Source organism: Rissa tridactyla, chromosome Z (assembly GCF_028500815.1).
Source record: "Rissa tridactyla isolate bRisTri1 chromosome Z, bRisTri1.patW.cur.20221130, whole genome shotgun sequence".
Taxonomy (NCBI): Eukaryota; Metazoa; Chordata; class Aves; order Charadriiformes; family Laridae; genus Rissa; species Rissa tridactyla.
In genome coordinates, this window is record NC_071497.1 from 40,458,294 (window position 1) to 40,481,453 (window position 23,160).

General features: G+C 35.8%; 1 protein-coding gene across 1 annotated transcript in view; it reads left to right on the top strand.

Moving 5' to 3' along the window:
- The window catches only part of CNTNAP4 (contactin associated protein family member 4), a 241,172-nt gene that overhangs the window by 168,315 nt on the left and 49,697 nt on the right, over positions 1-23,160 (top strand). The window contains exons 8-11 of the mRNA XM_054186786.1: positions 1,856-2,117; positions 10,674-10,823; positions 15,733-15,904; positions 21,500-21,606. Of these exons, the coding sequence (XP_054042761.1) occupies positions 1,856-2,117; positions 10,674-10,823; positions 15,733-15,904; positions 21,500-21,606 (691 nt within the window). The remainder of the gene's footprint in view (positions 1-1,855; positions 2,118-10,673; positions 10,824-15,732; positions 15,905-21,499; positions 21,607-23,160) is intronic.

The following is a 23,160-nucleotide window of genomic DNA, read 5'->3' on the forward strand; positions in this document are numbered from 1 at the left end:
ATTGTACAAAAGCCATCTCAATTTGCAGTATTTGTTCACTTAGAAACATGAAATGTGGAGATATGATGGAAACAATCAGTACAAAATAATTAACAATATATTAAATTCTTTCAAGCTCCAAATCTTTTGATTTATATTTCAGTTAGAATATAAACAATAAATTCGGTTCTCTGTTCCAGAAAAAAATGCATGGCAGGCATCTCTTCTCATGTGAACCTCATCTGAAGTATTCCAGAATTAGCTAAATTGATACCATCCTGTAATATCCTGTCCATGATGCTGATGGATGTTGGGGAGAAGGCAGTTATAGGAGTCTCTGTGTGGACTAGTGAAAGGGGAACTGTGAAATTATTGTCATAGGAAATTGCATCATCTTCTTCCCAAATGATTTAAACCGTTGTGCTACTTTCAAAACTATTTAGGAGGTGTTTTATAATGTAAATGAATCAGAAAGCATCTATGTTACCATAGAATCCTTGTCAAATAGCCACTTTGCTGGTCTGATACAGTATCAGGCAGCTGTCCAGCTAATATGGAGGGGGAATCTGCAGATAGTAAGCTTTTAGCATTTAACAAGATTTATTAATCTGATGCTTGCCTTTTCACTATGGGTCAGTTCAGTTGACTATTCATTTCTCAACAGCTGAGTTAGTAAGACAGAGGTTTTATTTATTTATATATTTTTGTTGAAGAAAATGAAAAAGATAAACTTTAATGTCTTGCCATGCCATGGGCCAGTGAGTATTTTTCTTAAATTTATTTTTTAGCTTTTTACTATAAAGTCAAATTTTTATGTATGTTCAGAAGTTTAAAATCTCTCTGTGTTGAACAGGAGTTAAATGTACTTTAAATTCTAAAGACATTAATCCTTTAGTAATCTTCTGTACAGAACAAATTAGTTATATTGCCAGCAAGTCATTAGATCAAAGTGCATACTGTATCACTGTCAAGAGTCATAAAGTATTAACTAACTCTGACACCAAATGCAAAAAGTGCATTTTTGCATTTCCGGTCTTCTTATCTGTATCACTCAGCACAACCACAACTGCAGATTAAGCTCAGAGTTTGTCAATGAACTTGTCTGGAAGTTTATTCAGACACTTAAAGAACTGTTGATTTGAGAAGCACCCAAGCATGAAATAAAGGCTAGGTGCCTAAACAGAACTCATGATCTGGTCCATATGGGCTGGTTTAAAAGCACATTTCCTTCTGATTAATGAAGTGTGTGTTTTATATTTGGAAGTAGCAAGTGTTTATATGTGGAATTTTCTCTGACTATTTGTGAAAACAAATATTGGGGTGAGTTCACATCTTCAGTTGCACTGATTTGGAAAGATTACTCCTTGGTCTGGGAAAATGTTTTTTTCTCCAGTTTAACACTACCTTAAACAACCGGTATCCAAGCTCAACATTTTTCTTTGTGTACAAGAATTTAGACCAGTGTAAATATTTGTATCAAACTTTGCTTTCAGTGGCATTTTATCTGCCATTCAGAAATTTGTTGAGTCCTTAATGCTTCCCGAGGCTGAGCCAAAATAGAAACAAAGCAAGTCTGTTTAACTCCTGAAGTACCATTAAATCTCCCATGTGGTTTACGATCTAACCTCACTCACTCAAAGGTCCTTGCCATTCTTTGCTCAGGCAGATATGCCTGTTCTGGTCAAACAACTAGGTAAACATCTCTCAAATTGATGATGATGTTATGTATTCATACTTGATTTTTAGACTAACACAGTATTACAAATACTAGATGCTATGAGCAATGTGTTGAAAATCTGTAGTTTCCATACAAAAGCTTTCATTACTGTTTTTCCCTGAACGTTCCTGATACCATATTTGTCTCATTTATTTCTAGGGCAACATGTCCTTCTCATGTTTAGAGCCACGTGTGGTTCCTGTTACATTTCTGAACTCCGGTAGTTACCTGGCACTTCCAGGCACATCAGGGCAAGACGAAATATTCATCAGTTTCCAGTTTCGCACGTGGAACAAGGAGGGACTTCTATTATCTAGTAAACTACACCAGGCTTCAGGTGGTTTCCTCTTATATCTGAATGATGGGAAAGTTAAAATCAGTCTTCATAAACCAGGAAAAGCACTGAATGACATCACTGCAGGTAACAGAAATAGATACAGTATGTAAAGCTCATGTGCATAATCTAGGAAATTTGAGAAATCTAAGCACCTTTTTCAGTTGTGAAGTGTAAACAGTTGATTTCTTACTCTGTCAAGCTAAGCCATTAAGATTTGTTAGTGCGTTCACAAAGCATCAAGTAACTCATTTTCCTATAAAGTTATACATTATTATAAGTATTATGGGTTTTATTTTCTAGAGGTCTTAATTACAGAGCAGTCCATTAAATTTGAACAGTGGATGTCCAATATCAGGTTGTGTTCCAGTAAGCTGTGGCAAGTCTGAATCTAAATTAAAAAAAAAAAAAAAAAAAATGAAAAGATTTATAGTAAGAAAAAACAGAAATGGGGAAGTTGAGGAGACTGAATAATTTAGCGCTAAAGGGTCATTTTCATAGTTAACAACTGAATTGAGACTAGATTGTCTGCTTTTGGTAGTGTACACCACCAGGCAGCCCTCAGGGTGGAGCTGAGATTTCCAGAAAGCATGCCCTCTAGTCTTCTTCTGACCCATATCCCTGTTGGTAAATAAATACATGAGGACAAGACGATGAGGCAAATATAGTAAGATACAGTCATGTTAGAGAGTATCCAGCTGGGATTCTGAGAAGCAGCTCCCAGCTTTCATTTTCACTGAGTTTGAGAGCAAGTGGACTCCCCCTTTCACAAATCGGTGCCTCATTTTTTGTGAGTGCTATTAGCACTAGACGTGAGAACAGCAAGACTGCTTGCCTAGCCAGGAATCTCCTTTCATGAAATGTGAGAGCAGGACAAAGCTGACAACAACTCTCCATCTTCCATGACTTTTTTAAAAACTATGAGAAGCAGTAACATCACCATGTGATAGTATGAATACATTCATCTAGCACCTTCGTCAGAACTATACTATACTCTGACACTCCATGCATTACAGCTGCCTCCTTCGTGCAAACAAATTGAATTTTACTCCTTTCTTGTAGAATGCTTAAATTGTCATTCCAGAATGAGTTCTCAGACAGAAAAAACAGGACTAGAGAGTTTAGGTGGATATATGGGATTCCAAAGAATATATGAAGATGGGGAAATGAGCCTGGGATTGGACTGGTTTCTGGATGGACAAAAGAAGATGACAAGAGACCACTAGCTGGAGGAATACAACACAGAAGCAATGGGTAATTTGGCAGAAAACACTATGATGATATCCAAAGCATCAGTTGATCCTAGATTTATTTTGAACTGTACACAAACATATATTTCATATTTTATATTCATAAAGCAGGAATATTATCAGTGAAAAAGAAGCCAAGTTAGTGCCAGTAATGTAATGTGTAAACTGAAAAAACAGGTGAATAACAAGTAGAAAAACTGCATTTTGCATTGGTACTTAGAAAATAAGTTAAAATTTGAATGTGTGAATAATTTAATCTTGTATAGAATATATCCACTGGAGTGATAGGAATGAAATCAAAAGCATCTTTCAGGGGAGTTTTCAAGCCAGAATATAGAAAGCTTCATGATATTGTTTAGTTCTAGTTTATTTTGAGCAATAACAAATACAGCAAGTAAACTAAGCAGTTACTGAAATAAAAATAAAAAATAAAACAATTATCTTAGAAATTAACGACCCCAAACCTCTTTCAAACTCCATAGAATTAAAAGAGTGTAAAAGAGGGAGAAAATTTCACAAAAAAAAATTCTATTTGGGACAAACACAAAGTTAGAATCACTTATTTAAAATGTTCACAAATCATGTGCTTGGCAGTGTAAGGCAGACAAAGAGAGCAAAGTAGAACCAAGCAGAACAAAGAAACAGCCACAGGATTTGAAGATGAGGCCTTCTTAATCTTAGTTCTGTGACACTATTTCTTTTAGATTGATTCTATAATTCAATTCCTGACACAAAATGAAAATTCCTTTGAGGTGAAAAAAAAAAAAGAAAAAGAAAAAAGCGAAACATAACTGTGAAGTTCATTATGTTTCTACAGGTGTATAATGGTTAGACTAAAATTCTAAATAGTTGATTATTTTAATTCAGGAAAAGACTGTGAGTCAGTAATGACCACAGATAATGCTGAAATTTACATAAATACTTTGATCCTGTTTCTGTGGGTGATAATAGGATCATCCCTGGTATTTGTTATAATCTAAAATAACTGATGCACAAAGAGTACCATTTTAATGACAAGAGGTTTCCCTAGGCTCACCATTTGAAAATGTCAATTCCTTAGTAAGAATGTCAGCGGTATGTAGTTAATAGTGATGAATTTGGTTTTTTAGGAGCTATTTCAATTGCAGTTCAATTAGGTGGTGTATGTTAAGGAAACTATTTCCATGCAGTGTCATTTTAAGAGACCAGCTGAAGGTGGTGGCACTTTTAACAGCTGTAGACTTGCACACAGAGCAATTTATTCAGTTTCAAGTTGCAATACAATGCATGACATAGTAGCTGAAAAACATAAAAATAAATCTTGACACTCTATGCTGAAACAATTTAATGTTCTTGTGTTATGTTAAACATCGGAGGAATAAGGAGAAATTGTGTTTTTCTTTGTGAAGACAGAAACTGCTGCAAAAATCTTATCCTCTTCTGAGAAAGACTTTATATAACAAAACCATATGGGGAACTTCTTCTTGAGTTTTTGAAGTGTTTGTTGTTACACTCACTGATGCAACTCAAGTCTCTGTTTGGAGATTGAATAATTAAATTAGGGATGTCTGGACAGGTTTGTTCCCTTACAGGCAAGGACTTATGACTTTACTTTCACACAAACACATGATATTTGATAATTTAATCAGAGCATAATTCTTTCTGCACAGTTCTTGAATTCATTATCATGTGTTCTTTAAAGATTTCTTCAACCATATAAAAATGAGTGACATGTTAATTCATGAGTGATTAAGTTATAATAAGCCGTATCCTTCTTTTATAGCATGGTTGCTTAATATCTTTCCTTTGTAGACTCTTTCGTAAGCTGGTTATTAAATATTCACAAAGAAATAACATAGATTTTAAAAAAAGAAATTAACACAAAGTTAATTTGTTTGAATGATGAAACCAAATTGAATTACAACACGTATAAATGTTTGAGATCTTATTACTCAATTTCTTCATATGACTCTGTCTTTCTGTGTGGCTTTTAATTTCTATGCAGCTTTTAATTAAGTAATGTTAACAGTCATTTCATTTGGTGGTTATATTTCAGACTAATCTATAAATTACTTTCTCTATCTGAACTAGATTTTATTTTTTCTTGGTGTTTTTTCGTTTTGTTTTCTTTTTTGTTTTTTTTTTTTGTTTTTTTTTAATTCTCTCTGATCTCCTAATAAGCTATATACATTGTATTTTTATATGTGTGTTCCTGTGTTCCTAAGGTTGGATGTCATTGTTCTGCAAGACCTTCCACAGACATTTTTTTAGTACTTAGATATTAAAATGATGGAGGTACTACTAAAGAGAATAAATGTATATCTTGTTTAATAGCTACCTTATTATGCACTAAAAGTTTAATTGCTATTTTTTCCTCACTTGTTTCTTGTAAAGTATTTTTAATACTCCTAGTAGAGTACCAGACAATATAATTTTCAGATGGAATGGAAATGTTAGCAGTTCATTGTGCTCCACCATTTATATGGTGTACTACTTCATGGCTTCGCATGAGCAACTATGAATTTAATCAAGGTTCTCAATATGAGGGCTAGAATGAGCTGTTTTCTCACAAGTGTCTTGTGCTTCCACAGTGAGATTCCTCAGTCCCCAGACTTAATGAAAAGGACTTTGGGAAGTCTTAACTTGAACTAGATGGACATCATTTAGTATCTCTGATCATGCCTAATCCTTGCAGTCCCCAGTATCAATACAGGGGATGAATGGCTTTAGAGCAGCTCTGCAGAGAAGGACTTGGCGATACTGGTGGATGAAAAATTGCATATCAGCTGGCAATGTGTGCTTGCAGCCCAGAAAGCCAATTGTATTCTGGGCTGCATCAAAAGAAGCATGGCCAGCAGATAAGGGAGGAGATTCTGCCCCTCAGGTCTGCTCTGGTGAGATCCCACGCAGAATACTGCATCCAGCTCTGGGCTTCCCAGCAAAAGACAGACGTAAACCTGTTAGAGCAGGTCTACAGGAGGGGCACAAACATGGTCAGAGGGCTGGAACAGCTCTCCTATAAAGAAAGGCTTTTTCTTTATAGGCTTATAGAGAGAAAGGCTCTCCCTAACCTAAGAGAGAGTTAGGGTTGTTCAGTCTGGAGAAGAGAAGGCCCTGCAGAGGCCTTACTGCAGCCTTTCAATATATAAAGGCAGTTTATAAGAAAGACGGAGACAAATTTTTCACAAGGGTCTGTAGTGACAAGACAAAAGCTAATGGTTTTAAACTGAAAGAGGTTAATTTTAGATATCCAGCCCCTGGAAGTATTCAAGGTCAGGTTGTATGAGGTTTTGAGCAACCTGACCCAGTAAAAGATGTCCCTGCACATGGCAGGGAGATTGGATTAGATGATCTGTAAAGGTCCTTTCTATCCCCAAACTATTCTCTGATTTGCTGATTCTCTGTTTTTATAATTACTAAAGGAAAAGATAACATATTGCAGAGGTGTGTTTGAGGAAAACATCACTCACTTGAAGTACCTCCACAAATAAAGAAACTCCTTGTTTAATCTTAGAGATGAGGTGAAAGAAGATGGAGCTTTTGGTAGCTGGGGATGGAGGCTATAAAGGGGGACATAAGTAAGTAGGGAAATCCGTTTTCAAAAACTATTTTCTGAAATGGCTAGTCTTAAAAACACAGCATGACAAATGGGATTAGAGACTATATGTATTATATTCTTTATTTCTTATTGAAGGATATTATTTTTTCTCCTGAAGGATAATTCTACAAAAAATTATAGAAGAAAACTAATTATTTTACTGGGAATTGGGAAAAAAAACCTTTCTCAGACTTAATTTTCTGTGCTTTAAATAATACATTATTCACAATCTTTGTTTTAGCATACCTATTATCTCTTTGATGAAAGAGGATCACTGAGGTTCACAGTTGTATAAAAGACCTAAGTATATTTGATGAGTTCTTGCTGCAAAATAGGGCTAAAAAAATGGGGGAGATATATAATCATAGAATCATACAATGGTTGGAAGAGACCTTTAAAGTCACCTAGTCCAACCCCCCTGCAGTAAGCAGGGACATCTTTAACTAGATCAGAGTGCTCAGAGCCTCATCAAGCCTGGCCTTGAATGTCTCCAGGCCTGGGGCCTCCACCACCACTCTGGGCAACCTGTGCCAGTGTCTCACCACCCTCATTGTAAAGAACTTCTTCCTAATGTCTAATATAAACCTACCCTGCTCTAGTTTAAAACCATTGCCCCGCATCCTATTGCTACATGCCCTTGCAAACAGCCCCTCCACAGCTTTCTTGTAGGCCCCCTTCAGGTACTGGAAGGCCACTCTAAGGTCTCCCCGGAGCCTTCTCTTCTCCAGGCTGAACAACGCCAACTCTCTCAGCCTGTCTTCAGAGGAGAGGTACTCCAGCCCTTTGATCATCTTTGTGGCCCTCCTCTGGACCCTCTCCAACAGGTCCATGTCCTTCTTGTACTGAGAGTTCCAGAGCTGGACACAGTACTCCGGGTGGGGTCTCATGAGAGCAGAGTAGAGGGGGAGAATCACCCACGGTTCTTTTGATGCAGCCCAGGATGCGATTGGCCTTCTGGGCTGCAAGTGCACATTGTTGGCTCATGTCCAGCTTTTCATCCACGAATACCCCCAAGTCCTTTTCCGCAGGGCTGCTCTCTATCATGTCATCCCCCAACCAGTATTAATGAGGATTGTCCCGACCTAAGTGTAGGACCTTGCACTTGGCCTTGTTGAACTTCATAAGGTTTGCTTGGGCCCACCTCTCTAGCTTGTCCAGGTCCCTCTGGATGACATCCCATTCCTCTGGCATGTTGACCGCACCACTCAGCAAACTTGCTGAGCGTGCACTTGATCCCACTGTCTATATCATTGATGAAGATATTGAAGAGCACTGGTCCCAATACGGATTGCTGAGGGACACCACTTGTCACCCCTCTCCATCTGGACATCGAGCCTTTGACCACTACCCTCTGGATGCGACCATCCAGCCAGTTCCTTATCCATGGAACAGTCCACCCATCAAATCCGTATCTCTCCAGCTTAGGGAGAAGGGTGTTGTGGGGGACTGTGTCAAAGGCTTTGCAGAAGTCCAGGTAGATGATATCAGTTGCTCTTTCCTTGTCCACTGTTGCAGTCACTCCATTATAGAAAGCCACCAGGTTGGTCAGGCAGGACTTGCCCCTGGTGAAGCCGTGCTGGCTGTCTCGAATCACCTCCCTGTCTTCCATGTGCCTTAGCATAGCTTCTAGGAGGATCTGTTCCATGATCTTCCCAGACACAGAGGTGAGGCTGACAGCGCAATCGTTCCCAGGGTCCTCCTTTTTACCCTTTTTAAAAACGTGTGCGATGTTTCCCTTTTTCCAGTCACCAGGGACTTCACCTGACTGACATGACTTTCAAATATCATGGTATTCAGTATACAGTGTGACTCATTTATGCCTATGATATTGCAAGGCAGCAATAATATTTTTCTAATTCTTTATCTACTCTGTTTTTTCTAAATGCCTGTTACACATCATATTATTTAGCCAAAACACAACTAGAGCCAAAATAGTTTAACACATTTTCTTGATTTTCATCTCAATAATATGCCAGCCCTAACAAAAAATACACCAGTTTGAATGCTGCTGTAAGTTATATTAACTGCCAACAGTACAAAGGGGCTTCTTCATCAATCGGACATCTTGAAAATATAAGGAAACTTTAGTCACTTCATCCACACTGCCTGTAGGGCTATGTAAAGCCTTGTTACCAAAGATTATCCCTCTACAGGTGATTTTGGTAGCCACATGGAATAGTATTCACACTGTTTTATACTGTGTGGAATTCTGCTTTCCAATTTTTATTTAGTAAAAAATCCATCTCCATAAATAGATTGAGATGGATTTGGAGCTTTACAGAAATAGAAAATATACCTATTTACCCAGAAAATTAGTGATAGCTTTAATGCTGATTTTTTTTCTCTGACTGTAAGTGTACTGCTCCTCTTAGCAAACTCAAATGCCACTTCTTATAGAAGATTGCAACCAAAATAAGTAATGGTAAGAATGGTATCAGAAAATGCGTAACTGCAACCCTGTGCTTTCTGATGTTATATTAGAAAGGTCAATTGCTCCTGAAAGTGCAACACAAATAAAAGATCTATTAGCCATAGCTTTTATATAATTCCACTGAGGATAGTGATAAAGCAAAAATATTTAAGGTTTCTTGTTATGCAATTCCTAATAAATATAGTCCCTGAAATAAGGAAACAAATAATAGAAAAGGCATATGAGACTAATATTATATTAAAAGTATTAGAGCTATTTTCTAGATGATAATTTATCTGAATTAATAATATGATTTTAAGATTCATCTCATGGTTGTATGCTGATCTTGTGTTCAGACTGTGGTAGTTAACAATATATGGATCCAGGTTATGATGTAATTTAGCTATTTGAACTGTTTCATCTTTCTATTTTTATTTTTTTTCCTTTATTTTGAACTGAGCAGTTGACTGGTGCATTACCTCTCTAGAATACAAAACACATTCTAGCGAGGAGTGTATAAATACGTGAAATTTCAAGAGGGAAATCTAAAATCATAGGCACTCTGCAGTCAAGAAAAGACTTCACATAATTCAAAGGTTGTATTTTTGTCCTTCACTGAAAGAAGTATCTCTTTTCTGAAGAACACTCAAGAACATGATTGACATAAAGCACTTCTTAAACATAATAATGTGCTTAAATACTGCCATGCATAAAATTTATTTAAGTATATATATGTAAGTGCTTTTCAAAACCAAGGCTTTAGGTTTATTGCTTTGTGGCATCTTACACCTACACAGCCAGAGCTAATATAAATCGGTGTTAGAAGCTAAACTCTCAGAAAATTTTCCCAGATATTTACAATAAAACAGACAACTGAAAGAAAAATAATCTTGTGACATTGACGTGGTGGTTGCTCAAGCTTTTAGCATCTACAGGATTTTGATATTTTATAGGATTCTAATATAATTACTATCTTTGACTTTAAAATATGGAGACATCCTTTGTAATAGTGCAGTAAAAATGTGTATTATGTGTAAAATACTGTATCAGTCATCATAATGATATCTTAATGATAAGGTCCTTAGATTGGGAGGGTAATTTTCATAGTCACTACATTAAATTAATGTATTACTGATAATTAGCAGTATTACAACAGTAAGGCTTATTCACTGAAGTACTTTTATTTTCTCTTCCTGATGTGAAGCAAGGGAATGGACAAAGGTTCTGTCTTCACATTAGACATTTGTGTTCTTTAATAATTTTTTTGCCATTTCATTATCACTTGGAGTTTTTATGTGGGCTATGATTGCTCTACTGGTCTCTCCTCCTTTCAAGTCTGTAACATTCAGGTAGTGTAACAAATAATGGATGTTTATACTTCATTTTGCTTTTTATTTTCCTTCCAGGTGCTGGATTAAATAATGGCCAGTGGCATTCTGTATCCTTCTCTGCTAAAAGGAATCGTATCAGTGTAATAGTGGACAATGATGTGATGTCGTCTTCTCATGCCTCCATACCTCTGCAGATTTATTCAGGAGATGCTTTCTACTTTGGAGGTGAAATACGTTATTTATGCTGGCAATATCCCACAGTTAAACATCAATTTTTCCTGACATATCTAATCAAATGGCAACAATTATTTGCCTTGCCTCAAGTATTCTTTGCCTAGCTTGGATATCTCTCAAAGGATCTGATTTTCAGGTGCTGCTATGATGTTTTTGAGTTTGTGCTTCCTTAAAATTTCGTGATGTTGGGTAGAATAAATTATCCCCCTAAATGCTCAGTCACTTTTTAGAACACCATTTTTTGGTATCATGCTCTTATGATTGAATATAGATTGTCTGACAATCAGACAGACACACAAAGGTCTCTCTTGTTGCACCCTTACTGTGTTGCTAAACCAATTCTTTGTGAGAATCTTCCACTGGGATGACTTCAAGTTTTCACCTTAAGTACATGCTTACTTGTGTAAATATCTTCTTTGTATGATACACACCTTTAATTTTTTTATTACTTTTTATCACAATGACACAATTGTGTTACATTTGGAGGAAATAGCTTGTGCCTAAAAACTATGTTTAGGTACCTTAATTTCCTTAGCAATATTGACAATTATCTGTCACCAAGTGATTTTGTCATTAGTCACATTTATTTACTGGTAGAGTTGAGCAGGCTGTTATGCCTAAATCAGTTGGGAATGGACTACATAATAACAATGTTAAACAGCATCTGAATGCATTATTCAACACTAGCCTAATGATTCATCTCTTAGTAACTTAGGAATTCATGACTGAACTTTCTATTAACTATTGTCATATTTCTGAGAAAATTGAAACACGCATACAAATCCCTAAATAAGTGTGGTCCAAGTCATTGTCCACAAGCCAGTTCTCTTGAAACAACACACTGTAAATAAATTCATGCTCACCAGCAAATTATAAATATAGGAACAGCTACATGATCATCCATGTGACTATTCACAAATGGCATCTAATCTTCTCTACTAAAGATGTACTTTGACCTGGCTGATAATCAGAGAAAGATATGGAATTTGACCTTAAATAGCCAGAGAACTGTTGGTTATTTTTGCCCCATGTTGCTTCAGGTTCTCACATCTCTGATTAGGTGATTTGCACCTTTGCAGGGTTGATGGCACAGGAGGCATGTGGGCAGTTCCAAAAAGCAGCATATCCAATTAAGTTGTACAAGGGCATTTCTATTTATCTTTTGGGGGGGAAAGGGGGCAAATTAATTCCAAGAACACTGAAAGTAGAACTGCATATCCACCCCTCAGCTTCTCTGATTTCAGCTTTGTAGCTGAAATCAGAAGCGTGGGCACGTCATACAAGCTTGGGGAAAATTAGTAGAAGGTTTCTGAGTTTAGAAAATTGTTTATTAAAATTTTATGTCATATACCACTGTCAAAATGCAGACAATGCATTTTGACTTTCTTTCAAAGCTTATATGAATATTTACCATGTTTCTATATGCTTGTTGTTAAAACATGAATATCAGCCTTCCAGGAGAGGTGTCCTGGGGATGTGGTGTTAGTTTTCTCATTTTAGTGAATACAAAGTATGCAAGAAATGTGTATGCTTAGCTGGGAAAATGTGTAATAAACTTGAAAATACTTTAGCATTATGTCAGCACAATTTCTAGTCATGCTGTCATCAAGGATATACTACCTTTCACAGTTTTTGGAATAATAACTCCTTGCAAATATAAAGGCAAACAGACATTATTTAATATTGCAATAAGTACATAGGGTAAACTTCATTGTTAAAGGATTTCTTCCTATCTTTAATATCTGCCCCACAATTATAAGGAATTTACTTATTTAATTTCAGTTTTAGTTCATTTTCTACTGTATACTTCTTAAAAACATATCTTTACTATTTATGTTGTTGTACACTCCTTTGAATAGATTTGCTAGTTTCCACTGTCATTGTGCTTTCTTGTATAGTAAACCTCTGCACTGGTTTTACAGGACTTCAGAAAGTACCCATTAGGTCTGTGGAACAGAGAAGTGTCTTAAAAGTTACTGCTTCCTAACATCATGTAACAAGAAGGTCTTTAAACCAGAATGCAGTATTGCTTGACTAAAATCAAAGAACAGCCCTTGCACATCATTCCAGAAGCAATATTACCCTTTGGAAGAAAACAAAAGGAAAAAAACCTTTAGGCATATTTTATCATGCAGTGTTCATCTGTGTCTGGGAAAAAACTGCTCAATGAACATGGTTTAAATCAAATCAGGATCAATTTATTGAATTATTAACAATGTTTAATTAATTGGCAATCAGTGAGTGAACAAAGCATTTCAGGATCAGTAACACAATAGACAAATCACAATATTAAATACTTTCAGAATTCATATTCACAGGTTACCTATGACACTCAGACATTGCCTAGTCCAACACTCTGTTCTAAACAAGTCTGATGAGATCAGAATATACAGGGTTGTGACCACCCAAACCTTGAACAGCTCCAAGGAAGGAAATCTCATAACTCCTCTGGGAAAACTGTTCTCATAGTAACTACCCTTATGACAAAAACACTTATTGCTAAAGTCTGTTCAGAATTTGCCATTTTTTTACTTTTGTCCTTTGCCTCTCATCCAGTGCACTTCTGGAAAAAGCCTGGATGCATCTTCTCTGTATAGTCTTATCAGATGGCTTTATCTTCTCCTCTTAAGACTGAACAGGCCCAGCTATCTCAGCCTCTCCTCATAAACCGTGTGCATTCATCTCCCTGACCATCTTGGAGGCCTCTGCTGGACTCACTCCAGGATGTGGATGCCTTTTTTGTACTGAGGAGTCCAGAACTACAGCAATCCAGATGTGGTCTCACAAGTACCACATGGAGGGAAGGACCACTTCCCTAGATCTGCTGACCTTGCTTTTGATAATACAGCCCAGAATGTCATTGGTCTTCTGTGCTGCAAGGGCACATTCCTGGCCCATGGTCCACCTGTTGGCCACAGGACCCCTGGCCTTTCTCTGTGGATCTAGGCTGTTATCCTCCAGCTTAGGTAGTTGCATGCACTAGTTCCATCTCATATTAAAGGCCTTGAACTTGTTCTTACTGAACTTCATGGCATTCCTCTCAGCTTATTTCTCCAGCCTGCCTAGGTCCCTCTGAGTTTCAGCACTGCCCTCCAACATTTGATCCCTGCCTCCAGACTTGCTGAAAGTGCATTCTGTCCCATCATCCAGGTCATTAATTAAGACATTAAACAGCATAGCTCTCCATACTGATCTCTGAAGGACTGTCTGTTCATTGATCATCAGCTTGACTTTACATCATCAATTGTCTGCTTATCCCACCCATATCTCATCAATCTCGTGATAGGGAGACTATAGAAAACTGTTAGGGGCTTTGCTAAAGTCAAGGTATGCAATGCTCACTGCCCTCCCTTTGTCCACAGTGCCCATCACCTCAGCAAAGAAGCTTAGTCAGGCATGATTTAGTATTGAAGCTAAAGTTACCCAACTATCTTCTTGTCCTTCACATGTTTAGGAATGGTTTCTAAGAGGATTTGCTCCATGAACTTGCCAGGGACTGTGGTAAGGCTGACAGACATCTAGTTTCCTGTGCCTCCTTTCTTGCCTTTCTTGAAGAAGGGTGTAAAATCTGCCTTTTCCAGTCATCAAGAAGCTCACCAAATTGCCAAGACCTTTTGAGGATTAAAATGATAATGGCTTCAGAATAACAACGGTAATTGTTGCAATGATATTGGCCAGCTCCTGCAGCACTCTCAGGTGCCCCTTGGACTCTTTCTTCCTTTACTGTGGGTACTGCTTCCTTTCTTCATACTCTGTTAGAACATGGGAAGCCTAAGCATTAGTTTTACCAGTGAAGCCTGAAGAAAAGAAGCCTTGCACAAATCAGTTTTCCCAAGACCCTTGTCACGAGGTCCCCTGCCCCATGCAGTGGTCCACCCATAATCTCCTTAGCCTTCCTTTTGCTACAGTTGTAGCCATAGAAACCTTTTGTTGCACTTGACCTTCCTTGATAGTTTTAATTCTAACTGAGGTCTGGATTTCCTAACTGCATTCCTAGACACGCATTCCCTTCCAAATTACATGTGCCTGCTTCCATCTTTTGTGTACTTTCCTTTTGTATTTGCACTCACTTAGGAGCTCCATGCTTATGTTTGCAGGCCTTCTGCCACACTTTCTTAACTAATTGCTGTAGACTTTTCTTATGCTCCAAGGAGCAGCTTTTTGTTGGAAAACATCCAGCCTGTTTTCTCTCCAAAGCAGTTTCCGATGGGGTCCTCAAAACAGGTCCTGAGCAGACCAAACTGGCTCTTCTGAAGTCTAGTGTTGCAATTCTACTTTTTTTCTTGCTCTCTTCTCTGTGGATCATAAACTCTACAGCCTCATGTTTGCTGTAACCAGGACTGTCCTTGACCTTCACATTTTCAAGCATTTTTTTGTTGTCTACAAATAGCGGGTCCAACAGATCATCTCTCCTAGGTGAGTCATTGATGACCTACATCAAGAAATTTTCTTCAGTACTTTCCGTAATCTTCTGGACAGCTTGATAAATTAAAAACACTGTACTTAGTTACTAATTTTTGTCTTATTTCACTTCAGTTGTAACTTAAAACTTGTCCAAATCATGTGCACATTGTATTGTATCTTAACTTTTTGTGACTAAGATCAGTCAGTCAATTCGTTCACATCTTTATTCCATTCATTGCTTTGGAACTGCTGCTTGAGTTATCTTTTACCCAAATTTTTAGTGATGCTTTTGCATATGCTTTAAAAACAGTAAGACTGCACAGAAGTCTTTCTTTACAGTTGCACCACCATGTCTAATCAGAAGAACTTCTGGCTAAAGTTTTCCACACATGAAGTTTGCAATACCTGGAGATTATAAAACTTCAGACTACTTTTGGAATATATAAGTTTTTCAATAAAATATTTTTTTCAGCTCCAGGTCTTATGCTTCTTTCAGGCTGCCCTAGCAGTGGAAACATTTCTCAATGTAATACCTCGTTTGGTGGCTTTCAAGGATGCATGCGACTCATTTCCATTGGTAATAAAGCAGTGGATATGATCTCAGTTCAGCAAAATGTTTTTGGCAATTTCAGTGACCTTCAAATAGATTTATGTGGCATTATAGACAGGTAAGAAAATAACATTTACTCATTTATTTATTTGTTCAAATGTTTTGTTTCCAATACCAACTTGATGATAAAGAACAGAACGCTTACAACATGGCATGCTATTTCTTTTGTAAGAATCCAAAAGGCTGGAATAAATGCAGTATACACAGCACAGGAATTAGATTTCCACGCACTGCAAATAAAATTAAAGTAACTGGTGTTAAAAGTATTTGACGTTTCCTACAAATTTTAAATATCTTACATTCTGTTCAAGTAAATCTACAGACACAAATCCCCTCCTGTGACATGTAGTCCCATTCACCACTTGAAATGCTAGGTTCTTTACAAGTTATTGCTTCTTCCTATATTCTACCCATCCAGAAACATTAGATAGTATTCATCATAGTGAGTGAGCAATCTTTTTTAGTCTATGGTCAGAACTCATAACTTGATATAGGTGGTATTAGCATCTATCTAAAACAGAGTAACTAGTTGAAGTGCCTCCCTCTGCAGGGAGGAAAGACTGTATACCTTCCCTGAAATAAATCAAAATCCTTGACAGAAAGATGCTACTGGAGTTCAGTGTGAAGAAGGCAGAGGATGAGCCAAAAGGGGTGATGTAGAACAGCAGAAGCTTTTGAGAAGAGAGGGAGCAGACAAAAAACAGGCAATGGAAGGACAAGTTTTCTGCTGTAGACTAATGAGAGTGCAGTCACAGGCATCTGTGCAAAGTCTGTTTAAATGCAGAAATGGTTGTCTTGGGCCAAGCTGAAAGGCTGTACTGAAATGACACAACAGGCAGGGGAAAGATGTGCTTGTAAACACTTGTCCCACCCCTCTAAATTCGTAGTCCTCAGAAGTTGTCTTTTGATCTAAAAAAATCCGGCCTTTGAATTGTAAGATCTTCTAAAATTCCTGTCTTTGGGGAAAACAGTATAGGCAGAGATCTGCTTCAAGACCATGGCCGATTTCCGATTCAGTCACACAGACATATTTCTGTGACCTGTTTTCCATTCATAGAGATAACATGGTGTAAAACTATCCAGGTTATTATGTTGAAGAAAGCCACAATGCCTTGTAGATCAAAGACAAAATTAATACTAGTTCTTTATCTAATTTTTCATAAAGGTTTATGGAGAGAAACCTCCAAAAGCTGAAAAAATCTGCCTAGAATATGATCCTTTCAATTAGGTTTTAATGTATATTCTCACTAATCTTTCTACATCTATCATGTTTTAAGAAAATATACAGTTGAACATATACCATTCTTTGTGCTAATCTACCCCTTACTGAGTTAATCCTGACTTTGCAGTAGGCAGTAAGTGTGATAGACATATGTCAAAATAGAGTTTGGCCTCAGTCGAAACTTTACCATATAACTTTTTAGGGATTTGTATTTGGGGTGCAGCATAAATAATAAATGCAATTTATTTTTCTGTTTATGTTTCTTATTTCTTTTATGTTTCTGTTTAGCTTTCTCTCATCCTACACCTTTTGACCCATTTTCTCACTTTTCAACCTTCTCTCACCTTCTTCTCACCTTCCTCTCCTCTCTGACAGACCTCATGACACTTTCTTCCAGTTTCTAAGGCACTGTATCACTGCTGTTTTTTCAACTCTGGAATCGAACTTCATTTCCATTACACTCTGCTTTTTTTTGCTTGTAGTGAAGAGACAAAATCAGGAACAGAATAAGGTCAAAAGAATGCAATGTGATAATCTGCATATTCTTCAGTCAAACACATTATAGGAGATCTAAGCAAGATTATGAGTGGAAAACATCACCAAATTGGCTCATAATGTAATTGATGCCAATTTCTGTCTTTGATTTACCATGGATTTTCAATGTATAGTGTAAGTGGGGACCTCTGAAAATGCTCATCGCAGAACTGTAGTATAGGAATCATCTCTTCCTCCATGAATGCAAAGCTGTTCTATCTAAATTTTTAAAGGAAGATGATACATTTTTACATGTAATGATTCCAGTTCTTTTCAGTTTTTGAATGGCCATTGTATGTAAGTTTGTACATGTGGGTTTTTAAAAAGAAGTTTGTGTGTATAAATATAAGTAACTCTGTGAATCTCAGTATATAGAAGTCCAGCATTATTCACAGTATTCCAAATGCCATAACATTTGTCTCTTATTCAGTGCAAGTTCAGTTTATTGAGAACTGCACCCCTACCCTTTTGATTACTCTTTTGTTGTTTGTATCATCTTGTGCACCATATTGTTTGAGAAAAAATATTTTCTTCCTACAATGATTTCTACATGTCTTTGGCTGCCCTAGGCTAAACTAATAAGCATTTTTGCTTCTGTGCTCCTGATGGTAGATATCCTGCCTACAGCTGAGGGAAAGAAAACGCTTCTTTGTCTTGGAGTCTTTATGGAAATCTTTGCATTTCCAGTTCCAAATAGTGAAGCATGACCCAAATTCTGGACTTATTGGTGACTTTTGTAGTATAAACAATGAACCACTGAATGTAATAATTTTACAAATTTAAAGTGCATGAACACAAATAAAAATTACTGTTTGCATCATGATTTGGATTTATATGCAATAGTAAATAAACCAAAAAGAATGACTCCATTCTTTAGCTCATATATAGATATATATACAAATTTAACATGTATAACATATTCTTTATTTTATCAGATTTACAGTCCTCATTGACAGATGTTTGGTTGATCATTCATTTATTCATTGGGATGTAATATATTAACTTTTTTCTTTCTAAATAATAAAAAAATCCCTACCATTTTCCTATTTTCTGTTTTCCCTGTTCCATAAACTTTCCCGTTCCTCCTCCTGTGCTTAAATTATTGACTCTTTCCAGTCATTGCCCCTTTCCAGTTCATGCTCCTTCAGTTAGCCTATTCATTGTATAATATCTTTATATTTTTCTATTGCTCATACACCTACTGGGCATGCAAATAATTCTTTTCATATATTTATCCTTAATATCTTTTCTCGTAGCTCCTTTATCAATATATGTTGGTTTAGTAACTACTATTTATACATAAACTATTGACAAAACAACTTTAAAGGACACAGTGTCATCCTAAATGTCTTCCAAAGTTAGCACATTTAGTCTCTGAGGAGAAAGTACCAGATGAATCTGTCATAATTACATGAAGTCCTACACAGAAACATACAATTGCCTACCAGGATTTATTGTCTTTGGTGTCCTGGAAGCAGTATGTTGTACAAAAACCAGAAGAAATGGTTTTATGTGTAGAAAATATGCACTGGCAGTGGGATAGGTTTGAAATATTTTTTTTCACTTTTTTTTTTTTAATAAATTGAAGAATGAAAAAAGAAAATTTATTCTTTTCAAAATACCTTTTAGCCATAGTTTGGAATCATGATAAGCGGATAGTGCACAAGAAATGTATTTAGCAGGCAATTGGCAAATGCAGTTCTAATTTTTCCATACTTTATCAAAAGTATATTCACATTCTGGATGAGTGTTCTCCTTTGAATATTAGCTTATAATTATTATTAGCCTGCTTCCTTGGTTTTAAATCATATGTCATTTTCAGATGTCATACACTTAAAAGCATATTAACAAGTAATAGATGGCAAATGCTTGATCAGCTGTTTTTTTTTTCTGGTTTAAGCAGACATGGTGATGAATCCAAAAATTATCTTTTACAGATGAAGTATAAGAAATACTTTTTCTAATATTAGAAATATTTTTGTTAGAAGATTACTTTCCTCAGAGAAAGCACTGTTCTAAATCTTTCTTTGAGTAAGGTCACAGCATGTAACATAGTTATAGCTTCACTTTGATGCAGCTAGTAGCTACTTTCTATTATACATTCTGAAACAGAGGGAAGATGTAAAATTTATGGTTAAAAGATTTAAATTATACTCTAAATTCTTTTCACTTTTACTAAAGTTGGTTCAAGAGTCATCAATTTCATCTAAGCTTTTCATAGTGTGAACACTATTAGGAAGATTAATTAACATGGGCCAGAAGTCAATACAAGTAAAGACCATGTAAGTCACTTGCAATTTTGTGATAATGATGTCTTTTTCAAAATGGAAGAAGAGAAGAAGAACTATGACTGAAATACACGCAAGCAGAGCAGCTGTCGGAGGATGCACTGAAAGTCCTGAATGACAGTTATGTTAGAGGAGATGTACATTTGTAATAACTGATGAGTAGTCATTCCTGTAGGAAATAAAATTAAGCGTTTATCCTAAGAATTATGACTACACGCATTTATACAATTCCTTCAAATGAAGTCTTTAATATCAAGGTAATTGTAAGCCCAGTGCTTAAAGTTCATTTTTACGTTCCAAATCAGAGCTCATTGAGACATATATCAGAAATACATTCGGTGAGTGAGATAATAGATACAAGATCAGCTCCTTTACTGGCAAAAATGTCACTTATTTCCTTGAAAATAGTCTACCTATATCACTTTACTTACTTTACCTACACTTTACTTGCTATGTCTTTTTTTTTACTACTTCTTCTTCCCCTTCTCTGAAAACCTCTGCTTATTCTTGTTTATAAATATGAAAGGAAGATAAACTACTTTGAGAATCAGGAGGAGTGAATGTACAAAGACCCTGAATTATTCATAGGGTAGATGTCCGAACTGCTGGACTTTGTACAATTCTAGTTTAATAGTATTCTAAGATTTCTAGAATGAATTAAAAGGTATTTTAAGATCCTCTGAATATTAATCAGCCTGCTTTCTTTTTTTTTCTGTGGTTAATGTCAACAATAAAGCTTTTTTATACTTTCTGAGCCGTATCACATACTCATACACTCACTGCAATAAGAATGTTAACTGATAAGTAAAGTGAAAAGCTAGCAAATGATTGGTTAAAGTGTGCCACTCTATTTCAATATATTTTCATTTGTGTTTATAAAAAATATTGCAATATTTTATAATCAGGTATAGCGCTGCAGCCTTAACCTTTAAGCAGTTACAGGTAAATTTTCTTAGCAATTGACCCTTGTAAATCCAGAAGAAAGTCACCAAAATTCTTCAAGTTTCTACTCATATCACCAGACAGAAAACTGGTGTTACTGGTAGTTACATCTTGTGGTGGAACTGTCATACTAGATGTTTTATTCTTTCTAGAATAGGAAGTAACCATGATTTTAGAATAAGAAATATCTCTCAGGTACTATGGTTAGTTTTATTTGTTATGTAATTTAAAAAAACCCACAACTTTTATTTTTAGAATAATAGAAAGAAATCTGTTATGATGCTTCTTTTTGTGACACATCTTGTTGAAGAAATTCTATTAGTTGCAAAACTTGCAAGTGAATTATCAGCACGTAAATCTTTCATTGATTTATAAACCTGTATTGAATTGCAGATACTTGAATGGTAATAAGAAACAATTATGCATCTGACACTTATTTCTGTTCTCACAGGCTTCTTGCATAATTAATATATTTGTTATAGGCAGTAGGAATAGTGGGGAAGACGAAGGAAAATTATCTTAATTTTCTAGTAATTATACTGATTTCCTCCCCAATGAGATTTCCTTCATGTTATGTTTCTTTTCAGTGATTTTGCATCCCTTGATAAGTGACATGTAAATGAACAGAAAATAGAGTGAAAATGCTCTTTGTTGGTTTTATTATTAGGTGTTTGCCTAATTACTGTGAACATGGTGGTGAATGCTCACAGTCCTGGAACAGCTTCTATTGCAACTGTGCCAGTACTGGTTACAAGGGAGCTACTTGCCACTATCGTAAGTCTAAATTGTTTTCTGGCTATGTTTTCATTTGTGACTGAATTTTTTCATCACAAAAATATATATTTGTATTGATCTTTAACATTAGAAGATTTTTCAGTCATGTAAATATTCATAAATTGGCTCAAGTAAAAGCCTTGAGAATTCAAAATATGTAGCAGCAAAAACTCATTCTAAAGTTTATCCATTTCTGTTCCACATTTTTTCATAATTTACATGAGATGGTCAGTAATATCCTCTTCCGTCCATATAATTCCACTTCCTGAATCAGCAAATCAGTTAGAAATGTATTTAATTCATCTTTATTCATCACAACAATTAATAATAATTTTTTTCTGAGACAATGGAACTACATTCATGTGTAAAGGTAGTCACATGCTAAGCCCTAAACATGTGTTTATGTAGTTCACTGAATCAGGGATTAGATTAGGAGAAATTTAAAAAAAAATAATTGAAAGTAATAACCAATTTCACAGGAGATGCTCTACATTTGTACTGTTCTAAACAAGTTCTAGAGAGCAGAACAAATCATTATTCTGGCCTACATTATATGTGTTTAACAACTAGAAATCCTTATGAAACTTTACAGATAATTTAAAAAAATTCCAGTGGTTAGATAAATAATTCTGTCCTTATAATTGCCCTTATAAAATCTGTACAATCCTTGGCAGATTTTATGAAAAGAATGTACGTCTACACACGTGGTATTTTTGAGAAATCACTCATTTTAGAAGACCCTATTAAATCTCACTCTTACAGAGTCAACAACAACATTGACTTTTCCTGTGGTGCCTTAATTGTAAAGAACACAATGGCATAAATAATGATTTTACGAAAATGTGTGTAACGAAGAAACGATGCCAATAGTACAGATGCTTTTGAATACCACAGTGTGTAGTTTAAAACTATGACAAGCCCAAAATGAAGATGAAGGTGATTTGACTCATTACAATTTGAAAAATCATATGTTGAATCAACTAATGATGTCTATGAGGACAGATGGAGGCCATGGTTTCCTAATTATTAGAAGTCCATGAGAAATGTAATAATAAGATAGATATTGAATTCTTATTCATTGTCAAAAACATATATAAAAGCCTTCTGGGCTGTTTGTTTGTGATTAATAAAATGCTGTATCTGTGGATATAAAATGGAAGACTCTTAGTAGTTGATTTTAGTGATTTTAATAACGATTTCAAATCAAGAACCTAGGATAATTTTTGGTCATGTTATCACACTTCTGCATAATTTCAAAAGAAAAAAATGCCCCTTGTATTCTCAAAGAAAGATTCTTTTTTGTTATAAGCCTAGAAATAAGTTACTGATATCAAAATATTAGTGTGCAAACTACCATGTTCATATAACAGTTAATGAATAATCAAATCTCTTCTGTCACGGTTAAATTTAACTAAGACTATTTACTGCATTTGAAAATTCCATTTGAAAATTACATAAATTGTGCATTCTGAATGTTCTGTAGAGCAAGAAATCTGAATGAATTGTTTATCTTTTTGATAGCTGTAGCCGTATAGTGTCTGTAATCATCAGGCA